Source organism: Dryobates pubescens, chromosome 8 (assembly GCF_014839835.1).
Source record: "Dryobates pubescens isolate bDryPub1 chromosome 8, bDryPub1.pri, whole genome shotgun sequence".
In the NCBI taxonomy this organism is placed as follows: Eukaryota; Metazoa; Chordata; class Aves; order Piciformes; family Picidae; genus Dryobates; species Dryobates pubescens.
In genome coordinates, this window is record NC_071619.1 from 33455391 (window position 1) to 33476431 (window position 21041).

Genomic DNA, 21041 nt, shown 5'->3' on the forward strand with positions numbered 1-21041 from the left:
AACCCAAACAAAAAAAATTATTAATTTCCTTTCTTGGGTAACTTTGAATGAACTTCCTTTTTGATCTTCCTTGAATGAACTGCCTTTTTTGGATCAGCATTGATGAATGACTGCTGTTTATGAAGGCTTATCAGTGCTAGAGAACATTTATTTCCTGCTTTACTCAGAGAGCACAGACTTCTAAGACATGGAGAATTTTTGAGGGCCACTGAGACACTTCTCTGAAGACATTCAAAGACTCTCGTGTAGGATGCCCAGTGTATGCAAAGATGCTGTCCCTAGATGTTCAACCATCATATCTGATCATGCCATTGATCTTGTTTGGAGCATCTTCAAAGTTTTCAAAACACACCACATTTATTTTCAGGAAAAAAGTGAAAACAGGAGGTAAATCTGACAACACTTCTTGAACCAGATTACTCAAAATGGTGTTCTTATTTTATTAAATCCAGAGACAGTAAAACATACAAAAATATTTGTTCAGAGAATAGAACTAAGAAATAAAGGGGTGTTTAATTACACATCTAAATTTCTCTGCCATTTTTCCTCTCACAGGACAGAATGGGATTTTGTCTAGTTACCACTTATAGTGAACATGTTTTAGCTGGGAAGTCTAAAAGAACATTGTGAGATACAGATTTTCTTCTGAAAAGAGCAAGCCAACATATTAGAACTACTAAGTAGAATTTGGAGCCAAAGCCAAACTACTAAGTAGAATTTGGAGTGCTGTTTGTTGATTTACCTTTTGGGTTCTATTTAAATTGAAATTGTCCTTATAAGTGGGAGAAGAGAGCTACAGAGCATAAGGTAGATTCAACGGGTCTGAAAAAATGAGAAGGGCACAAATACAGCAACTTTTCTACATCTGTACTAGAATACAAAACCAGAATAACCTCAACTCCTTCCTCAGTGGCATGCAGTACAAGTAGTACCAAGAGGATCTAGCACCACATTGCTACTTAACAATTCCACAGTCCTTCTAGTGTGTGGTCCAGCAGCTTTGGGCTGCTAGTGGTCTTGGTTTATGATTTGTTTTGAGCTATGTGTGGCTGGAGTAGCATGTCCATCATTCAAAATACCTCAGAGAGATACATAAAATATGCCATGAGAAAAAAAAAAGTAGGATTATATTTCACATATTTACATATTTCTAAGTTCACTTAGATGGTAGACAAGGAAATATTCTTTGGAACAGTCTGGGTTGATCTGAAAGTTTCTTGTAAATGTTTTTCAACCTTTGATTTTGATACATAGTACGTTTTTGAATGCAGATACAGTGGTACCTCTGGCACATGGAAAACAGGAAACACTTTGGAAACGTTTTTCTTGAAGATTGGTGATCTGAAAGTGTACAGAATACAAATCTGAAGTCCCTGTAGAGTAAATGAAAGTGTGGAGTTATTATTTTTTATGAGAAACCCAGGAAAGATGAGTCAAAATGGTGATACACTGGGACAGGTTGCCCAAGGAGGTCATGAGTGCCCCTCCCTGAAGGTGTTCAGAGCCAGGTTTGATGAGGCCTTGAGCAACCTGGTCTAGTGGAAGGTGTCCCTGCCAAAGCCAGAGGGTCCTTTCCAATGCAAACCATTCTATGAATCTATGAATATTATTTGACTTGACAAACAACCACAAAACAATGTTCAGTAACCACTAACAGTGGCATTAATACCTTGAAATACAGGAAGTGCTTTCAGTGGGAAAATTATTCCATGTAACTGTGAATCTGGAATTGTAGTCACCTCATTTCTGCATTGTAATGGGTTAGACAGCATGTCACAGGATCATATTAATACCTTCTGATAGATAGGATGAAGGTAAGGCTTGCTTAAGCACGCCATAAGCATTAAATGTGGCTGGTGTTCCCTATCAGCACTTCAATCAGATTTCAGAATTTCAGAATACCTGAATTCTATACCAGAATTTCTAAACTCTGATCTCAAGGATTAATCAGGAGTCTCCTGAGTTTTTATCCATGATCACTGCAAAAGATCTTAGGCCATGAAGCTGTGGTTACTTCCCTGGGACTCTTTTCGCACAGCTGATGCAGAAGTTTTTTCCTGCTATTCATTCTGAATATAATTTTATCTATGGTTTTGTATAAGAGAAGCCACTCAAACAGGAAGGTATTTTCAGTGGTGAACTTGAAATAAAATCCCACACTGATTTGCACAATGGAAATGAGTTTTAAATGTGACAGACCAGAAGGACAGCATCCCTTTCTCAACAAAAATTCTGAACCCCTATAAATGCTTTCCATCAAGTTCCCAGGCTATACCAAGCTATAAAACAAATAAATATGACTTTATCTCAGTTTTCAGTCTCAGAATTGCTAAATACTTTACCTGGGTAGCATTCAAAATGCAGAACAGATAGCTGAAAACAAGACTTGTTTCTTCATGATTGACTAACATGAGGTAGCCTACTGTCCAGGTGATTCCAAGCACTACCACGATAGAGATAGTGCCAATTGCCTTTTTCATAAATGAATCACTTTTGTTCCTAGAAGCACACACACACACACACAAGAGTCATTAAGTCTTTCTCTATACCATTTAACATCTTTTTGAGCTTTGAACTTTCTGTTTATTTAGGGCTATGTCACAAAGATGTGTTATTCAGGTGAGTTGAGGACATACACCTCTTGACATTTGTTTGATGTGCTAGTCAGAGATAAAATCCAGAAAAGAAATCCAGAAACAGAAATCTAACCAAGTTCATCAGAATAATCTGTTTGGATTACATAGCTTGAATGTTGCTTTCTTTAGCAAAAAAAAATTGAGGTTCACCAAGGGAACAAAAAGTACTGAAAATTGCATGTTGGCTATTATAAGCTCTTTAGATTGCTTATAACTTCAGTTTTCTATACAAGAATAAACTGCTAGCGACATTTGGATATTCAGGTTCTCTCAAGCCTGAGGACAGTCAGAGCTAAGGTATTTTGTTTGCTTCAGCTGTGAAAATTGTACATAAAAGGAATGGAAAAAATGGTACAAAGTTGAGTTGAACAGATCAGTTCCGTGGGATTAACAAAAATAAAAGCAATCCCCTTTAAATAATACAATGAACACTACAGAGTTTGTGACAGTCTGTGACAATACATGAAGTGTTGATGTAAAACTGAGCAACTAAATTTGCTTCAAATCTCCTAGACAACTGGCCTGATGTTAGAAATTCATAATTCTCATTTGGTTGGACCCAGATTTGCTCTCACTTCTGTGGATTTAAATTGAAATTGAGTAACACTGCCACCAAAAAAATGAGGCAAACGCCTGAAATATGTTGACTGATATGGACTCAAACAAAGTCTGACTCATTCACAGTAGGGGCCTTAAAGATTGTCTAGTTCCAACCTCCCTGCCTATGCACTATCCCTGCACTAGACCAGGCTGCTCAAGGACTCATCCAATCTGGCCTTCATTTTCTGACTTCTTTAAGTGTACATTTCTTTAACACAAAAAAATTGATCGAAAATCTGAGTTTCTGATGAGAAAATCTAAGCTGGTGACAAGAGACTGAGCTGGTGACAAGAGACTGAGCTGAGACAAGAGACATTTACTGAGAGATCTGAGCAGTCCTATGCCGTCTCACCTTGTCAAATTCTCATTCTTCTTCCATATCACAGAGACACTGATCTTGATGAAGACAATGATGTTAAACAGGAGTATGAACGTGACTGGCAAGAGGAATGACCACAACATGGGCTTTTGCATACTGAAATTCCGATTTTGATCCAGTGCTGCCAACCAGCAACTTTTAAGACAAAGAGAGGCCTTTTCAAAAGATTTGCCAGACACATTATCCAGGATACACAAACAGACCCAAATAATGTTCCACTTTTCATCCCTAAAGATCTCCTAGGAATTTCCAAGTCCAGCTAACCTATCTCTGGAAGGCAACTGTTCCTTGAGAACTGAGGGCTTTGAGTCATGCTTCTCTTTCTCTGGGGAATGCAAAAGTGATTTTTCAAATGCATAGGGAAATATAATAAGGTGCAATATAGCTAAATGGGTGTCTGGCCACCCTATGCAAATTTATCTTGTGAGTGTAAATTATAATAGAGCTAAAAAGTAATAGGAGAGACCTTATGGATAAAGACTGAGACAAAACCAGAAGCAACTACAGGAGGAGAGAGTTAGCCTGCAATAATCTTTACCTCTATTTTTTTTTGTTCATTGCCAAATAATCTCAAGTTAAAAATCAACACTCCCTAAATAAGTATAATAAGATGGTCACCATGTGGAAGGGGAGTTATATTTACATTTCTGAAAGAAGTCTACCTTATTTCTGTATCATCCACTATTATAGGTACATTGTAAGCCTGGTAGCCTGCTTTGGTGTGTGAGCACTTAAATATTGATGCTAAACCCTCTGGGTAAATAGGTATATATTTACATTGGCCAGAAAGATTTTAAATAAATGTGACAATTGTTTAGGTGCTGACAAGAAGTTACGCACTTAAAGGAAGGTCTTGAATTTCAGTTAGGCTAAGAGCATCTACAGCTTCCATTTAAAGTCAGAGGTGATCTTGCAGGAGGAGTCAAGGCTGATGTGGATCTAGTACCCTAAATCCTGCAGTTTCATATATGGAATGTTCAACTTGAGTGAAGAGTTTTGTTTTTTTCTAAGTACTTAGATACACAAAATACTATAGCAACAATAAGTCTAGTATTGTGATAATTATAGCTATGACAAAAAGTGTAGAGTAATGCATGTCTAATAATGCACATGTTGTAATAGTACACAAACTTACAATTCTTCCTGGCGGTAATTTAAAGCTTTTCCTTCTCTGTAAGTAGCTCCAAGTGTTACTGCGACTACTAGAGCAGGGATTCCTAATTAAAAGGAGAGATATTATCACTTTATTGTGGCCTCACCAGTGCTGAGCACAGGGGAAAAATCACATCTCTAGACCTGCTGGCACACTGTTCCTGATACAAGCTGGGTTTAGGCTCGAGGTGAGGAGAAAGTTCTTCACTGAGAGAGTCATTCGTCACTGGAATGTGCTGCCCAGGTAGGTGGTGGAGTCACCGTCCCTGGAGGTGTTCAAGAGGGGATTGGACATGGCACTTGGTGCCATGGTCTAGTCATGAGGTCTGTGGTGACAGGTTGGACTCGATGATCTTTGAGGTCTCTTCCAACCTTGGTGATACTGTGATACTATGATCCTGTGATCATTGGCCTTCTTGGCCACCTGAGTACACTGCTGGCTCATTTATGTGATCATATGCATTCATATCTATGTTCATATATGCAATCACCATGTCTTCAGGCTTTTTTAACTTGACAGAAACAGATTGTTGAATGTCTTAATTACTGTGACAATTTCTCCTTCACACAACAGAGCTATGTATGTTGCTGTGCCACTGAAGAAGCTATCAGTTTAAGTGCCATATCAGAACAGTTGAAAAGCAGCACAGTTTCAAAACAGTTGAAAACAAGCTCAATTCACACCAATGGTGTGAGCAGTAACAGGAGATTATTTATTAAATCACTTTGTGCTAACACAGAGAGACACTAGTAATAATTGCTCTTCAGTAATCTCCTACCTTTACAACTCTCCCTGAATGTACTATGTACTGATGCTTTGGTAAGAGTTACTGTATATACAACCTTAAATCTTACCCCATCCAATTATTGACACGGTTGCAAGGAAGTGTCCAGGCAGGGGCTTCATGGTTCTAAGCAACAGGAAGTACAGCTGTGCAGAATTGAGTGCTGTCCACATAAATGTTGCCAACAAAAAATAGTGCAGTAGAGCAGCCACAGCTGTACACCATGAGTCTGCAGGAGGACCTACTATGTCAGATGTCAGTAAGGTGTTACTGGTGGCATCGTAAGGAAGGTAGTTCTGGTAGTAGCTGCTGGTATTGCTGTTCTGATTCCTGGCATTTTGGTTTTCAATTCCAGAGATGAAGATGATGTTAAAAATAAGCATAGAGGAACAGAGACTCACTAATGTCAACGTTACAGACGACCTTCGAGTTCTCCTGTTGGTAGGAATATGTGCAGGAGAAAAAAATAGAGCAAAATAAGAAAACTTGTTAAACATTCTCTTATTCCTATTGATAATGAAAAGCCAGCTGGAGTCTGCAGTCTTTAATACAGAGAGAAAACAAAGCAATAGCTTGTTTGCAGAGTTGTACAACTTTACTCACAGACAACTTGCCAAATCCATCATCTTTGATTTCAACCAGAACAAAATATTCAGCACTTCTTATGACTAGGACTTTTCCAACAGTAGTTAGAATGCTTTTGGGGTTTTCTTGGGGTTTTTTTGAGTTTCCTTTGTTTGGTTTGGTTGGGTTTGGTTTGTTTTGTGGTTTTTTGGTGGTGATGTTTTGGTTTGTTTTTTCTTCAGCTCTTCTCTTTTTAGAATCCTTTTCTTCAGTGAAACAGCATAAGACAAGTATTTCTAAACACTCTTCAAGCTACAAGAGAATAATAAATCTCCCCTTCCAAATGCTACCTTATCAAATGCACTTAAAATGCATTCTGGAAGCTCCTACAATCTTAGATACGGTGACCTGATGAAACTGCTCCAAAGCAAGGAGGATGAGAAACAATCATCTACAATAACACACAAACATCTACAATAACTCATTGTTAGCATGACTTTGCTCCTCAATCAAGGGGGAATCACATGACACCGTTAATCACAGGACTATCCATCAAGGAAATTGCTTTAATTGTATTTGATTTAAGTCACTTACAATAAACCTGTAGCACAAGCAGTGAACATGACCTTCATTGCTGCATAATCATGGTACTTTGCAATAACCTGTTCTCCACAGGCATTTTATAAACAGAAGTTTGTAGAGTATAGAAACTATCGAATCAGCAACAGAAAATGGAGTAACATTTCAATAGGACAGTAAGAAGAGGATCTGAGAAACAACAGATGTGCTTCGATATGCAAGGCATAATCTAAGTGATAAGACAGTGGGCTGAAATGATTAGCCTTAAATGAAAATGCCATTGTAACAGGCATGTTGGTAACTGGCTAGAGGAAAGATAAATATTTAGACATTGTAGTACCAGTACAGGGCATTCAGGAGAATAAAAAGGTGGCCATCCTGGTGGTGGAATACTATTACCTGTTTTTAAAGCCTAGTATTAAGCGAGAGTGACGATCTAAACACGTCAATGTGTAGCATGGACCAGTGTAGCAATAAGACAGCACTGAGTCTGTGTTTTTAATTGCCTGACCAGATTAGTACCAGAGACATCAGTGAGGCAATGAGGGACATGAAATGCCAGAGAAATGGCTGGTCACTCTTACCCAGTATGTCAGTGAAACAAATGTCACTGTGGGATATTACCCGGAGTTTAGACATGGTGATGAAAGCCCATGTGTAAAAGGATCAATGCTTGACTTGATCCTCAGTAGCACACACTGCCTGCCTTGTTATCTTATAGCTGGTGAGTTATAAGTGATGGAAAAGATTTTTCTTGTTAGTGGTTATGCCCAGGGCTTCCTACAAAAGACTCAATCTTTTACCATACTGGGCTTATCCATAGTCTGTAACACTCTTGCTTTTCAAAGCTCACAGTTTTGGAAGCTGAATTTATTGAATAATAGTCATACACATATATCCTCACATGAAAAGATTAACATTAACAGAAAGGATAAAGTTTCATCTAGGTAAGTGATGCGGCTGAGACATCTTGTGTCTTCCTTTTAACCAGTAAGCCACACCTAGTTCCCAAGCTATGCTCTGTGATTAGCTCTTATATATATATATGTGTATATATATATATATATAAAATTTGATGATTAATAATATTCCAATATGTCCTGAACTGGCTACCCTCTTTGTTTTCCTCAAACTACACACAGAGCAAAATATTGTAGTTTAATGCAAAATACTTGCAGTTTTACATCTTCACTCTTACCTAGTCAATATTTGAAACAAAATGGTAAGGAGCAGACCAGCCATGGACAATCCAACACCAATGTAAGAAATATACTCCAAAGGTTTTGCATATTTATATTTGATCTGAAAGGCCTAGAAAACAAATTATAGCAGTTATAGGATAAGATACATTTCTTCCTAAATTTTGTGTTTCTAGTTGCTCATGGAAATAAAAGTATTTTAGTAATGTTGTGACTGTTGCTAGCCACTGCCAAAGTTTTCAGATCACACAAAGTTATTCTGGACCTCAAAACTAGGGAAGTATGTGAAGAACTCCAAAAAAACCCACTTAATAATGTCACAGATCACAGAATCACAGAATGCATCAGGGTGGAAGGGACCCTTGAAGGCCATGTTGTCCAACCTCCCTGCAGTGAGCAGGAACATCTCTAACAGACTGAGGGAGTTGGGGCTGTTCAGTCTGGAGAAGAGAAGGCTTTGAGGTGACCTAATTGTGGCCTTCCAGTATCTGAAGGGGGCCTACAAAGAAGGCTGGGGAGGGACTTCTCAGGATCTCAGGTAGTGATAGGACTAGGGGGAATGGAATGAAGCTGGAGGTGGGGAGATTCAGGCTGGATGTGAGAGTGGTGAAGCCCTGGAATGGGTTGTCCAGGGAGGTGGTTGGGGCGCCATCCCTGGAGGTGTTTAAGACCAGGCTGGATGAGGCTCTGGCCAGCCTGATCTAGTGTGGGGTGTCCCTGCCCATGGCAGGGGGGTTGGAACTAGATGATCCTTGTGGTCCCTTCCAACCCTGACTGATACTATGATACTATGATAGGTTGCCACAGCCCCATCAAGTTTGACATTGAATATCTCATGTCAATCAAATATTTAACAACATAGCAGATTAAATTATTCATAGAAAAATGCAAGGTGACACAGAATGGAAAAAGTAGCATAGGTAACTTTTCATACTGATGTACATTCTGAATTTTATCTTGTGAGGATAAGGTCTAAGGCAAGATCTTATGAGGAATTAAAAATTGAAGCCAGTCTTTCTTTGCATAGTGACAATAAAGCAAAAAGTAAATGTCAATGTATCCAGTGAAACAGAAAATACTGTTGTCTTTGCAAAATCTTCTCTAGAATATAGTCATTTTGTGTGATGAGGACATGCATAAGATAAAGGGAAATACAGAAAAAAGTAAATACTGCAAATGTCAAATGCTATTCTATGAAGAGAGAGTAAAAAGAAGCACTGACATAATGGAAGCTGGGACTTGACAATATATTTGCCTTTCCAGAAGTCTGGGGACAGCTTGTTTGCCCCAATTTGCCAGCTTTGCCACAGGTCAGAAACAAGAATGTGGGGTCAGCTTAAGCTCCTATGACTTGTAAGTGTGTGCATAAGCCCTTACATTGGCATGCTGGTCTTACCCTAGAAAACAACCAAATAAATGCTTGTTCAGAAGGGCAACACGGCTGGTGGTCAGTCTTCAACATAAGTCTTATGAGGAGTGGCTGAGGGACCTGGGGTTGTTCAGCCTGAAGAAGAGGAGGCTGAGGGAAAACCTCATTGCTCTCCTCAACTACATGAAAGGAGCTTGCAGCAAGGTGGGGACTGACCTCTTCTCCCAGGTAATAAGTGATATGACCAGAGGAAATGTTCTCAAGTTGCCCCAGGGGAGGTTTAGATTGGATAATAGAAAATATTTCTTCTCCAAAAGGATCACTGGGAACTGGAATAAGCTGCCCAGGGAGGTGGTGGAGTCACCATTCCTGGAGGTGTTTGAAAGATAGCTATATGAAGAGCTTAGGGACATGGTCTAGGAGATGTGTACAGGGAGATGTTAGATTATGGTCAGACACAATGATCTTAAGGTCTCTTCCAAAATGGCGATTCTATGATCATGTGAAATGACAAAGAAAACCCAACCTTTTCCCATTCAAAAAAAAAGGACAACACCCTACCATCAGGACAGCAAAGTTAGTAGTGTGATTACACCTGCATCTCAAGAACTGGTCTCTTCCTTTGGCACAGCCAGCGGTGCTCCAGTCATTGACAGCATAGTCCCAAAAGACACAGGCATGATCGTGCAGTTTCAGTTCAGACGTGTTGTACTGCAAATTGGGAGTGCAAGAAGGAAAAGTGGCTACACAAACGTAAACAGATGTGCACCAACAAACAGCATGTACTGAAAACTGTCCTCTGGAAGGGGAGCTGACAGCTACTAAGGGATTTACAGGGTTTCCAGTAAACCTTATGAATAATATCAATAATAGCACAATGTGGCATTGTGAACTTACATCGTGTACCTTTCTTAGTCAAGATTGCCAATGAAATTACCTATTTCTGTGAATTATTCAGACAGTTACCTTTCAGATGCACATTGATGAGGCATTAAATAGCCCCCAAATGAATTCTGTATAAGCCAGAAAACAGCTTTCAGATACTAATGGCATGAAATTGCTGCCAGCCAGGGCTGAACCCATAGTGTAAGAGGAAGCAAACAACAATAAATACCATGGACCACCGCCTCCTCTCCTGTAGCACAGCACCTCATGTAGTCATATGCCAAACTGCATGCAGCCATTTTTGGACAACATACTTCAATTAGAAATGCTTTTTAATAAACAACAAGCAGCTCAAAGCACAGATAAGTAGTGAAAGCTACTATTCACAGCACTAGGTATTTCCGCTAAGAGTGAGGAATAAAAGTAGAAGTGAAGAGATAAATCCCAAGCTTGTTTTAGAGATTTCCTTAGAAATGAGATATTTCCTAGATCACTTAAGTGTGATCTAGGATCATCTAGATGATCTTTAAGGTCCCTTCCAATTCAAACCATTCTATGATTCTGGAAAGAGAAATTGTCTCCCAGGGACCTGGCTGGTTTCATTTATGATTTAGGACTAATCTACCCTAGGACAAATGCACCTATAATTTTGCATGGGATACAATTTTGCTTTCAGACATCCTTGTTTGGCTGTACTGCATTAATAACATCAAGTGGTAAATACAAATGTTTGTTTTCTATACCATGTTATCTAGGCAAACTTCACTCATGTGACCTTTATACACTACAAACTCTCTCAACAGCTTCTTGTCAGAAATATCTCTCTGCTTGGGTCTTCCTAAGTACTGAAGACTGGTAGTATAGTAGGTGTAGCCTGTGATTCAAACTGAAAAAGGCATTTCTTATGGAGTTTTACCTTGGGACTGAAGGCTATTTCAACACTGCTTGTTCTTCCACCATCAATGTTACCAGAGACAATTTGTTTAGAGACGCTACTGTGACTCTGATAAATCCTTGACTGGAAGAATTTGTCATTTTGATACAGGATAAAGCCAACTCTTCCATTGTCTGATAAACCTTCACAAGGAAAACAGAAAAGAATAGCAGATATCATAGAATCATGGAACCATACAATCAATAAGGTTGGAAAAGACCTCAAAGATCATCAAGTCCAACCTGTCACCACAGACCTCATGACTAATAGTGATTCTACCACTTCCCTGGGCAGCCTGTTCCAATGATTGATAAACCCTTTCTGTGAAGAAATTTTTCCCTAGTATCACAGAATCACCAAGGTTGGAAGAGACCTCAAAGATCAAGTCCAACCTGTCACCACAGACCTCATGACTAAACCATGGCACCAAGTGCCATGTCCAATCCCCTCTAAACCTTGTACTAAGAAAGAAGGTCTGGTCAGGGGCTCACGCCAACCTTCGAGGTAGTTGCAGAGGGCAATGAGGTCTCCCCTCAGCCTCCTCTTCTGAAATGTTAGCATTATGGTGTCTACACTCTTGTGCTGTGATGTCTTTGTGTTACTGTTATTACACAGAGAGACTGAGGACAAATCTGCTGGTTTCAGATGCACAGTCTGAAACTCATGTGGTTATTAGCATGTCATAGAAATGCAGAGGTCCAAAGCTCAGCTCCCCCAAGACAATCAGCTTCTGCAGCAATCACAGAATCGTAGAATCATATAATGGTTTGGGTTGGAAGGGACCTTAAAGATCACCTGTTTCCAACACCCTATCATGGGCAGGGACACCTTCTGCTAGACCAGGTTGCTCAAGGCCCAGTCCAACAAAATGAAGAGGAGGAACTATTTTTCCCTCCTGGAAAGCACCAATTTCTCCTCTGAGCACTGCAGAGAGTATGAGTATCTGGAGAAATCCTGTCTGACCATGAAAGACTGTTCCAATGTGTAGGTGTGAGGATGTGTCAGGCACATTCTGTCTGTGACCTTACACCAGCAGTGATTTCAGCTGAAACAAATGATGTCTTTGAATTTCATGCAAGGTACTTATGTATTTGATCTGGATACTGATTTCTTTATAGGTATGCTCAAAGATTTGTTACATTATCCATCTCAGAAAACAAACAAAAAAAAGAGTGGTAAAGTCCCAAGCACTGAATGTATTCTGGCTGCTAATGCATTAATCTTTAAATAAGATTATCAGGCTCATTTGACATGTGCATTTCTTGTACCACCATACGGCATCAGCATGCATAAAAAACCAACATGTAATCATTTATATTGGCTAAGAGGGTTTTTTTTTGACAATGGAGATTTTTAGTGAATATTCAATCCAAATTTTCTCAGGCATGGTTTTGAGTAGGAGAAAGAACTTACTGTTATTTGAAATGTTGAGCAGTATCTGAACTTCAGTACTGAGGTCATCAATAAGCCCAGGGGCATTTTCCTTTATTTCAAGTTTTGTTGACTGATAATATCCCAGTGAGGTATCTGCAAAATTAGCAGTGGAATGCATTAAGATTGGTGGGGCACTCCATAACAGCTTGCCCAGGTAAATCTAACAATACATATAGACTCACCTCTCTGTGCTGAAAACAGAATTGTAGAGAAATTTGATTTCAGTGGGGCAGACTGAATTGCAACATTGGGCTGCGAGATGTTAACTGTCAAACAAAATTCCTCCATTGTTTTTGTGAGGCTGCAGTGAATCATAGAATCATTAAGGCTGGAAAAGATCTCTAAGGTCATAAAGTCCAATCTTCTCCCCAGCACCTCCATGACCACTAGACCACGTCCCAAAATGTCACATGTGTTGATTTTAACACCTCCAGGGACAGTGACTCCACCACCTCCCTGGGCAGCTTGTTCCAATGCCTGACCACTCTTTCAATGATGAAATTTTTCCTAATATCTAACCTAATCTTTCCCTACAACAACACGAGGCCATTTCCTCTTGTCTGGGTGACAGTTACTTGGGAGAAGGCGGCAACACCAGCCTCACTACAGCCTCCTTTCACGTAGCTGTAGAAAGCAACAAAGTCTCCTCTTAGCCTCCTTCAGGCTAAACAATCCCAGCTCCCTCAGCCTCTCCTCATAAGACATGCTCTTTAAATCCCTCATCAGCTTTGCTGCCCTTCTCTTGACCCACCCCAGCACCTCAATGTCTTTCTTATACTGTGGTGTCCAAAATTGGATACAATACTTGAGGTGTGATCTCACCAGCGCTGAGTACAAAGTGGGATAAAATTTACCATTATTTGTAAAGATACAGCTAGAGGTTCAGTTTCTGAGCTTCCTCTCTGATTTGGTTCTCCAGCTTTTCCTTCCCTATCCTCATCCTTTCTGCAAAGCAGAAAAATCCAACCAAAAATGTTTATGTTGATATAAATCTACTGAATCAACAAAATTGCACCTTGGAGTTTTAATGCTAAAAATATTTTGACTTCTCCAAGAACCAATTTCATTCTGAAACAGAAGAGAAAATGCAGTTAACTACATTAAAAAAAAAATACATTAATGTCAAAAGTTAACATTACCTGGTTGTAACATTGAGAAGATCATTGTTGTTGAATTCTGTTTCATTGGCATCCAACAGTTGACTCACTGTAGCCATTACTGCCACAGATGTCTGAGAAAAGCAGAAAAAAAGGGCAATATTTAAAGGAATTGAAATAAATCACCACATGGGGATGGACAAAGTAAGAACACTTAATAAGTATGTTTAGAGCCACACACACAGGAGTGTAAACAAAGCTCAGGATGCCATGCTAGAGAAGGCAGCTTTTTCACCAATGGCTTCATAAACACCACACTTTAATTCATTTAAACACGAAGAGTGAAATCACTGACTTAAACATCAAATGATGCTCACATTAGAATTCCAGATATATGCAAACAGCTGATAAGAAACAAATTTACATTCAGCTCTCAGATCTGACTCTGCAGTGATTCCACTCAAGACCACTGAAATAATTGGAGAGGCAGGCCCATGCCAACCTCTTGAAGTTCAACATGGGAAAGTGCAAAGTCCTGCATGTGGGTGGGTTGAGAGCAGCCTTCTCAGAGTGCAGGGAGGGATTTGAAGGTGCTGGCTGATGAGGCACAATGTGCACTGGCAGCCAAAAAATCTCAGCTGTGTGCTGCATCAAGAAGCGAAGGTGTCAGTATTGGATTTGTTTCAGCTGAGCATTCCTAGCAAAGATCTGGTGCCGAGTTTTGTATTTATCTAAAAACTGTCTTTAAGATCAGCCAGCAGCTGACCACACTTGAAGTAAGTTTGCAGGTAAATGAGGTGGGACACCTTTTTGTTAGTGTCCAACTAAACCATTTTACATTACAGGGAAGAAGGGGTGACAGGTTGGACTTGATGATCTTTGAGGTCTTTTCCAACCTTATTGATTTTATGATTTTATAGCCGGTAGGTAAGGGAACCCTCTGTTCTGGTGAGACCTCATGATTAGTTCTGTGTCCAGCTCTGGGGCCCCCAGCACAAGAAGGACAAGGATCTGTTGGAGAGGGTCCAGAGGAGGGCCACAATGATTATCAGAGGGCTGGAGCACGTCTCCTATGAGGCTAGGCTGAGGCATTTGGGGCTGCTCAGCCTGGAGAAGAGAAGGCTCTGGGGACACCTTATAGTGGCCTTCCAGTACCTGAAGGGGGCCTACAGGGAATCTGGGGAGGGACTTTTTACAAAGGCTTGTTGTGACAGGACAAGGGAGAATGGAAGATGGTAGATTTAGACTGGATATCAGGAAGAAATTCTTTATAGTGAAGGTAGTGAGACTCTGGAACAGGTTGCCCAGGGATGTTGTGGATGCCCCCTCCCTGGAGGTGTTGAAGGCCAGGCTGGGAGAGCCTTGAGCAATCTGGTGTCCATGCCCACATCAGGGGGGTTGGAGCTAGATGATCTTTAAAATCCTTTCCAACTCAAAGTATTCTATGATGATTCTATGAACCCTGATAAATGGTAAAATAAATGCATTGGTTTGCAGTGCTGTGTACAGTAAAGAGGAAAGAGAGTGTTACTTCTGCTGATAGAAGAGGGACAGAACAGATGTCTCAAATATTGAACAACTACAGTGCTGTTTTGCTACAGAAGTGTTCTTTTATTCTTAGTAAGTCTCACCTGAGTATCTTCTGAAACACTTGGCTTATTTATGATCTGCACTGCGATGTTTGCAGCAGCAGAGATGTTCTGTGTGTTCAGTTGGTCTGGCCTGGAGGTGAGGATTTGGGTGTTACTTGCAATAGCTGAAACATTGCTGGAGTCTGCAGTTTCAACCTGTTAGGAAAATGCCAAAACCACAGTGCCATTCAACAGAAAGAAAATGAGAAGAGGGAGAAGAGCATTCTCACATAAACTCAAAATGTACAAGGAATTGGTTGTCTAAATTGTTTCTGTTTGTGCAAACTCTCCCTTGGGGGTGATATAATGGACTCATGGAATAGCTTGGGTTGGAAGGGAGCCCTGGAAATCCCCTAGCCCAGCAGAGGAGGGAAGACCATGCTGCTGAGGGGCTTACTTTGAATATCCACAATGTTCCTCAGAAACCTGCTTATGTTTGATCAGCTTCAAGGGGAATAATGTTCACTTATCTAATTCAAATTTCCCACACGGCCACTTTTCTCCATTGCCACTAATCCTAAAATCAAAAACCTCAAAGAAAAGCCTGGCCCCATTGTTCTCCACACCTTGCCTTCAGGAAGCTCTAGACATCATCAGGACCTCCCCTTTCACACAGGATCACAGAATCACCTGGTTAGAAAACACATTAAGATCAAGTCCAACCATAACCTAACATCTCCCTGTACACAACTCCTAGACCATGTCCCTGGGCTCCTCATCAAAATGTCTTTTAAACACTTCCAGGGATGTTGTCTCCACTGCTTCCCTGGGAAGTCTGTTCCAGCACCTGATGACCCTTACAGTGACAATTTTTTCCCAAATATCCCATCTAAACCTCCCCTAGTGCAACCTAAGTCCATTTCCTCTCATCCTATCACTTGTTGGGAAGCTATCAAAATCAAGATTAATTCAGTCATGCAACTTTAAAGCTCGGAATGACAGGAAAGGTGAATATATTGCATAGAGAGGAAGGAAATTAGCATTTATAAATACAGGAGATGGTATTGAACCATCTTGAAACCATCTGCATGTGCACCCTGAACAAAGCCCATCATGAACACCTATTTTCACTGTTCTTACTTCTGACTTTTAGCATTACCTTGTATTCAAAGTAAATATTTTTATTTTGAAGGAATAACATCCTTTTAAACCTGGGCTCTGGTTCACTTGGACACCTCCTCCTTCTGTTTCCTGCCATTCCCCTTTGCACCTAGAGCTGCCCTGGGCTCACTAGATGGCAGCAGGACTCAGAATAAAATCCCAAGTTACTAATGGCAGCAGAGTAACCTTGTGTTAGAACCACAGAATTATGTAACTGTTGAGGTTGGAAGAGACCTTTGAGAGCGTCAAGTCCAACTGCTTGCCTAGAGCTCACAATCCCACTACTACTGCTAAGCCTCCACCACTAAACTATGTCCTTAAGCACCACATCCATGTGTATTTTAAATAACTCCAGGGATGATGGCTTCACCCTGGCAGCCTGTTCCAATGCTTGATAACCCTTTCTGTGAAGAAATGTTTTCTAATACCCAACCTGAACCTCCACTGGCACAACTTGAGGGCATTATATTGCAACCTTATGTTGATTCTTATTAGTATTAGAAATAGCTACTACTAATATTGGTTTGACATTTAATCCATTTAGTGAAGGCTGTGTAATGGGAAAATACTAGCTTGAACTCAAAGATACCCCATGAAAAGATTCAGGCAAGTGAAACATTGCATTGAATGTACAGTAATCAAATAAAAATGCATGATGAAAGAGGCCTCTCTTTTTGAAAGGGACTGTAGATGTTTGTTTGTTTGTGGGGTTTTTGTTTTGTTTTGGTTTGTTTTAGTTGGGAGTAGAGATAAGGAAATAAAGCACAGAAGAAGAGAAGCAGTCATTGTCTGTAATGTGTTTAGTCACGTTCATCTCTCCATGTTTTATAGATATGGCAGACCTAAGCTTTAAAGCAGGGCTTAGGGGGTTATGGGTTTTATCAGGAAGAGTTTGTCATTCATACAAGAGAATTTGAATTAGAATTCCTGAGGGACAGAATTGTTTTGTCTATTCTCATATGATCACAGGACTGAACTGAAAGGTTTTGCTCTTAATCCTTCTTAATGTGTTGGTATCATCATCACTTTCTTCCCCCATGCCACTTATGTCCATGCCTCATCCAACCTGGCCTTGAACACCCCCAGACAGGAGGTATCCACAAACTCCTGTTCCAGAGTCACTCTACCCTCATACTGAAGAACTTCCTAAGGTCCAACCTAAACCTACTCTCCCTCAGCTTAAAACCTTTCCCCCTTGTCCTAGTGCTAGACACCCTTATGAAAAGTCCCTCTACAGCCTTCCTGTAGGATCACTTTAGGTATTGGAAGGCAGTGATAAGGTCCCTGCGGAGTCTTCTCTAGGCTGAACAACACTCAGCCTATCCTCACAGCAGAGGTGCTCCAGCCCTTGGATCATCTTTGTGGCCTTCCAAGTGTGATAGCTTTATGCTGTGCCTAGAAAATTTTTTCCCAGGTCTTGAACAGAGAGTAGTAGAATGTAAATAAATCACCATTGGATGTAAAAAGAAAGATAAGGTCTAAATAGTCCCACTGGACAAATACCTAACATAAAAGTTAGTTTTTAAACTGACTTCTCTCTCTCTTTTTGGCTTCCTTGCTCTGGGAGACACTAACTTGTGCTTCTGCTGGCTTTGCTGACTTTGAATGCATTCTTGTTGTGGTTGAGTAACTAGCAGCAACTCTCTGCTCTCTCTCTTGTCCCATGTACAGGAGGGTAGGAAAGGGAGGAGGGAGGAGGATGCTATCAGTAGTCCACTGGTTTGTCCAGGGAAGTTCTTGTGTTGTTTATAAACTGTGAATACACGTAAGTATTACACATTGTGTATTTTGTACACATTCATTTCATTTCTAGGTTGTAGTTTTGCTTCTAAATCCAGCTCCATTCACATTCTAACTGAGCTGGTCTGGCAATTGCATGTTGGGGAGAAATTTTCAAACCACCACACCAAGCAAGATCAAATAATCACCACGGGAAATTCAGACCATTTGAAAGCAGGCACATGCTGAGAAAGCCATGGAAAAAATGCTCTGATCATTCATCTGGCTTTGCAAAGCTTAAAGAAATGGATCACATATCTATGCCCCACCTCAATTTCTGTCTTTTTTTTTTTTTTTTTTTCCCCCTTGGGATGATGCAGAATCTCAGACACTGTTTGAATAGCAATTTAAGATTACCTGTGATGCTAGAGAGTCGAGATTTTCGTTACAGTTGAGAATTTGAGGGGGCTGTAAAGTAGGGGTTGTCCCTTCTCTGGAGCACAGCCGGATGGCTATGGAAATGTTACCTGGAGGTTTGTCAAAGCAGAAAGATACATATTTAGTGAAACAGCACTGCCTCCCCTACACATGACCTCACTAGGAATTAAACCTGTACTGTAGGTATGACACTGTATCCAGTGCTATTTTCTGTTTGCATGTAAAATATTTGTCTTTCACTGCTTCAAGTGACCATCCATCATTTAACTACTTTTTAGGACACGTGTCTTATCTTGTCAGAGTGGCTGACATTCATGCCAAATTCATAAAGGTTTAGTTACTCTAGAGCTGCAGAAAGATACCTCTTATACACAAGACATAGATATCATCACTGAGCTACCTAAAAGGCTTTTTGTCATGACCTGACAAACACAGTTCAGATGTTCGGAGAGGAACGCAAAGGGCACATGAAGCAACTGTGCAACACTTAATGCCTCTACAAGGTCTCTGAAAGCTGAGACAGTTCATGGAACCACAGTGTGACTGTTTGAGGCTGTGCCCTTAGGAACAAACAGTGCTGGGACACTCTGGCTAAATGTTTTCGGTACTAGAACAAAAACATTCTGATATTCTAAACGAATTTCATTGGTGGATGGATAAAATGCAACTTTAAATTGTAAAGCAGTTGGAATTTTTTTTTCTCTCAGTTCAGTTTGGTTTGGGAGTTGGGGGAGTTTGGGTTTCAGCCTGTTCTCCCTGCCTGCTTCTTCACGAACTAGCTGGAGTTGGCCTTCAGATAAGCAAAAACTAATCCTGCATGGGCTTTTGAAAGCTTTATAACGATTCTTTCCCTTAATAACTTGCCTTTCTTTCTCTCTAACCCCTTTTTGGGAAAAAAGGGAGGTGGGGGGGGAGAGAGGGGGTTATAGGGAGGGGATCCCTCCTCGGGGAGGGATTTTTGTTGTGTTATTTATCTTTGCTGTATATTTCTGTGTATATATTGTAAATACCTGTATATATTGTGTTATATATAACCTGCCTTCCATATATGCTTATAAATATATAGCTTTGCTCCTCTGACTGGGTTAGCTGTGGTTTCTTACTCTGTGGAGGAGAGAGAGCTAGACCCTCTCTCAACCTACCACACACAGTTAAAGAGTCCTGAATCCTAATGATAAATAGTAAGCTAGATTATTTTGCTATTGAAAGGCTGTTCAGGAGCAAGTATTAACTGACTCCCAGCCCAGTCTCAGACAGACACAAATACAATTTGTGGTGCATACCTTAAATTCTCTGCATTTGAGCTAGATAGCTCTGTGGAAAGGTCTGCTCTCCTGTTGACTGAGCTATGCCTCTGCTTATGTCAGGGAAGGTTCAGCTTGGATATTAGGAAAAAATTCTTCACAATAAAGGTTACTAAGCCTCAAGATGGAATCACCATCCCTGGAGGTATTTAAAAGACACATGGATGTGATGCTGAGGGACATGGTTTAGCAATAGTAGCTTAGCAGTAGTGGTGGGATCATGAGCTCTAGATGAGCAGTTGGACTTGATGACCACAAAGGTCTCTTCCAACCTCACTAATGCTCTGGTTCTATGCTGTTCTGTCTTCAAATATCAACCTCTCAACTGGTGTAATAATATTTCACAAACTTTACTTTTGGGAAGCAGAAGTGAAAGGAAAGAAACACTCACCATTCACAGTATCAGGTTCGCATTTCTCTTCAGAGTTGCCATATCTACCCACTATAATCTCTCCAAAAGTAAGGGTTTGTATAACACTTCCAGAAATATTCAGTGTGTAAGTACTGGCTTCACAGAAATTAACTGCACAGGAGGAAAAGAAAAATGCATCCAGGTCAAATATTTTTAGTACAGGGATCAATTTTCAAAACTAAAATAATATTGGAACAACAGTAGCTCATTGAATCTTTTACTCTAAAGGAAATAAAAGCAGTTGGGTAGATTTTATTTAAGCCCATGCTGATGAGCAGCTGCAACTGATATCGATGAAGTCACTGAAACCCTAAAAGCCCATACTTTTTATCATTTCTCCTGTTTCCATTGCCCTGGTCGTAGAAAATACACAGAATACAGTAGGGGATGAAAATATACTGTTGCTCCATATGGGGTTTGCATAATTGGAGATGGTCCTTTGGTGACTGAACCATGACAGGTTGGATGTGTCTTCTGGCACAGGTAGCCACTGCCCTGCTGCATGCTGGAACAAAACAGGGTGACCACCCCAAACCCCACATCCTGTCTAAGCACCTGGTCCTGGCTATGTCTGAAGGCAGGATGATGAGCTCGGTGGACCTGTGGCTTGACTCAGCACAGCAGCCTGTTAAATAGGGGCAATGGTTTTAAACTAGAACAGGGTAGATTTAGATTGGACATTAGGAGGAAGTTGTCAATGAGCATAGTGAAATACTGGAATAGGTTGCCCAGAGGTGTGGTAATAGAGGCCCAACCCCTGAAAACATTCAAAGTCAAACTTGATGGGGCCCTAAGCAGCCTGATCTAGTTGGAGATGTCCCTG

At 40.4% G+C, this 21041-nt stretch overlaps 1 protein-coding gene across 1 annotated transcript in view; it reads right to left on the reverse strand.

Moving 5' to 3' along the window:
- Window positions 1-1160: 1160 nt before the first annotated feature.
- The window catches only part of ADGRG7 (adhesion G protein-coupled receptor G7), a 28375-nt gene continuing 8494 nt past the window's right edge, over window positions 1161-21041 (reverse strand). The window contains exons 3-16 of the mRNA XM_009907795.1: window positions 20198-20329; window positions 18482-18591; window positions 15245-15400; window positions 13656-13747; window positions 12699-12817; window positions 12496-12609; window positions 11065-11225; window positions 9825-9974; window positions 7894-8006; window positions 5623-5987; window positions 4751-4832; window positions 3589-3750; window positions 2343-2499; window positions 1161-1373 (exon numbers count right to left, since the gene is read on the reverse strand). Coding sequence (XP_009906097.1) covers window positions 1161-1373; window positions 2343-2499; window positions 3589-3750; window positions 4751-4832; window positions 5623-5987; window positions 7894-8006; window positions 9825-9974; window positions 11065-11225; window positions 12496-12609; window positions 12699-12817; window positions 13656-13747; window positions 15245-15400; window positions 18482-18591; window positions 20198-20329 — 2126 coding nt within the window. The remainder of the gene's footprint in view (window positions 1374-2342; window positions 2500-3588; window positions 3751-4750; window positions 4833-5622; window positions 5988-7893; window positions 8007-9824; window positions 9975-11064; window positions 11226-12495; window positions 12610-12698; window positions 12818-13655; window positions 13748-15244; window positions 15401-18481; window positions 18592-20197; window positions 20330-21041) is intronic.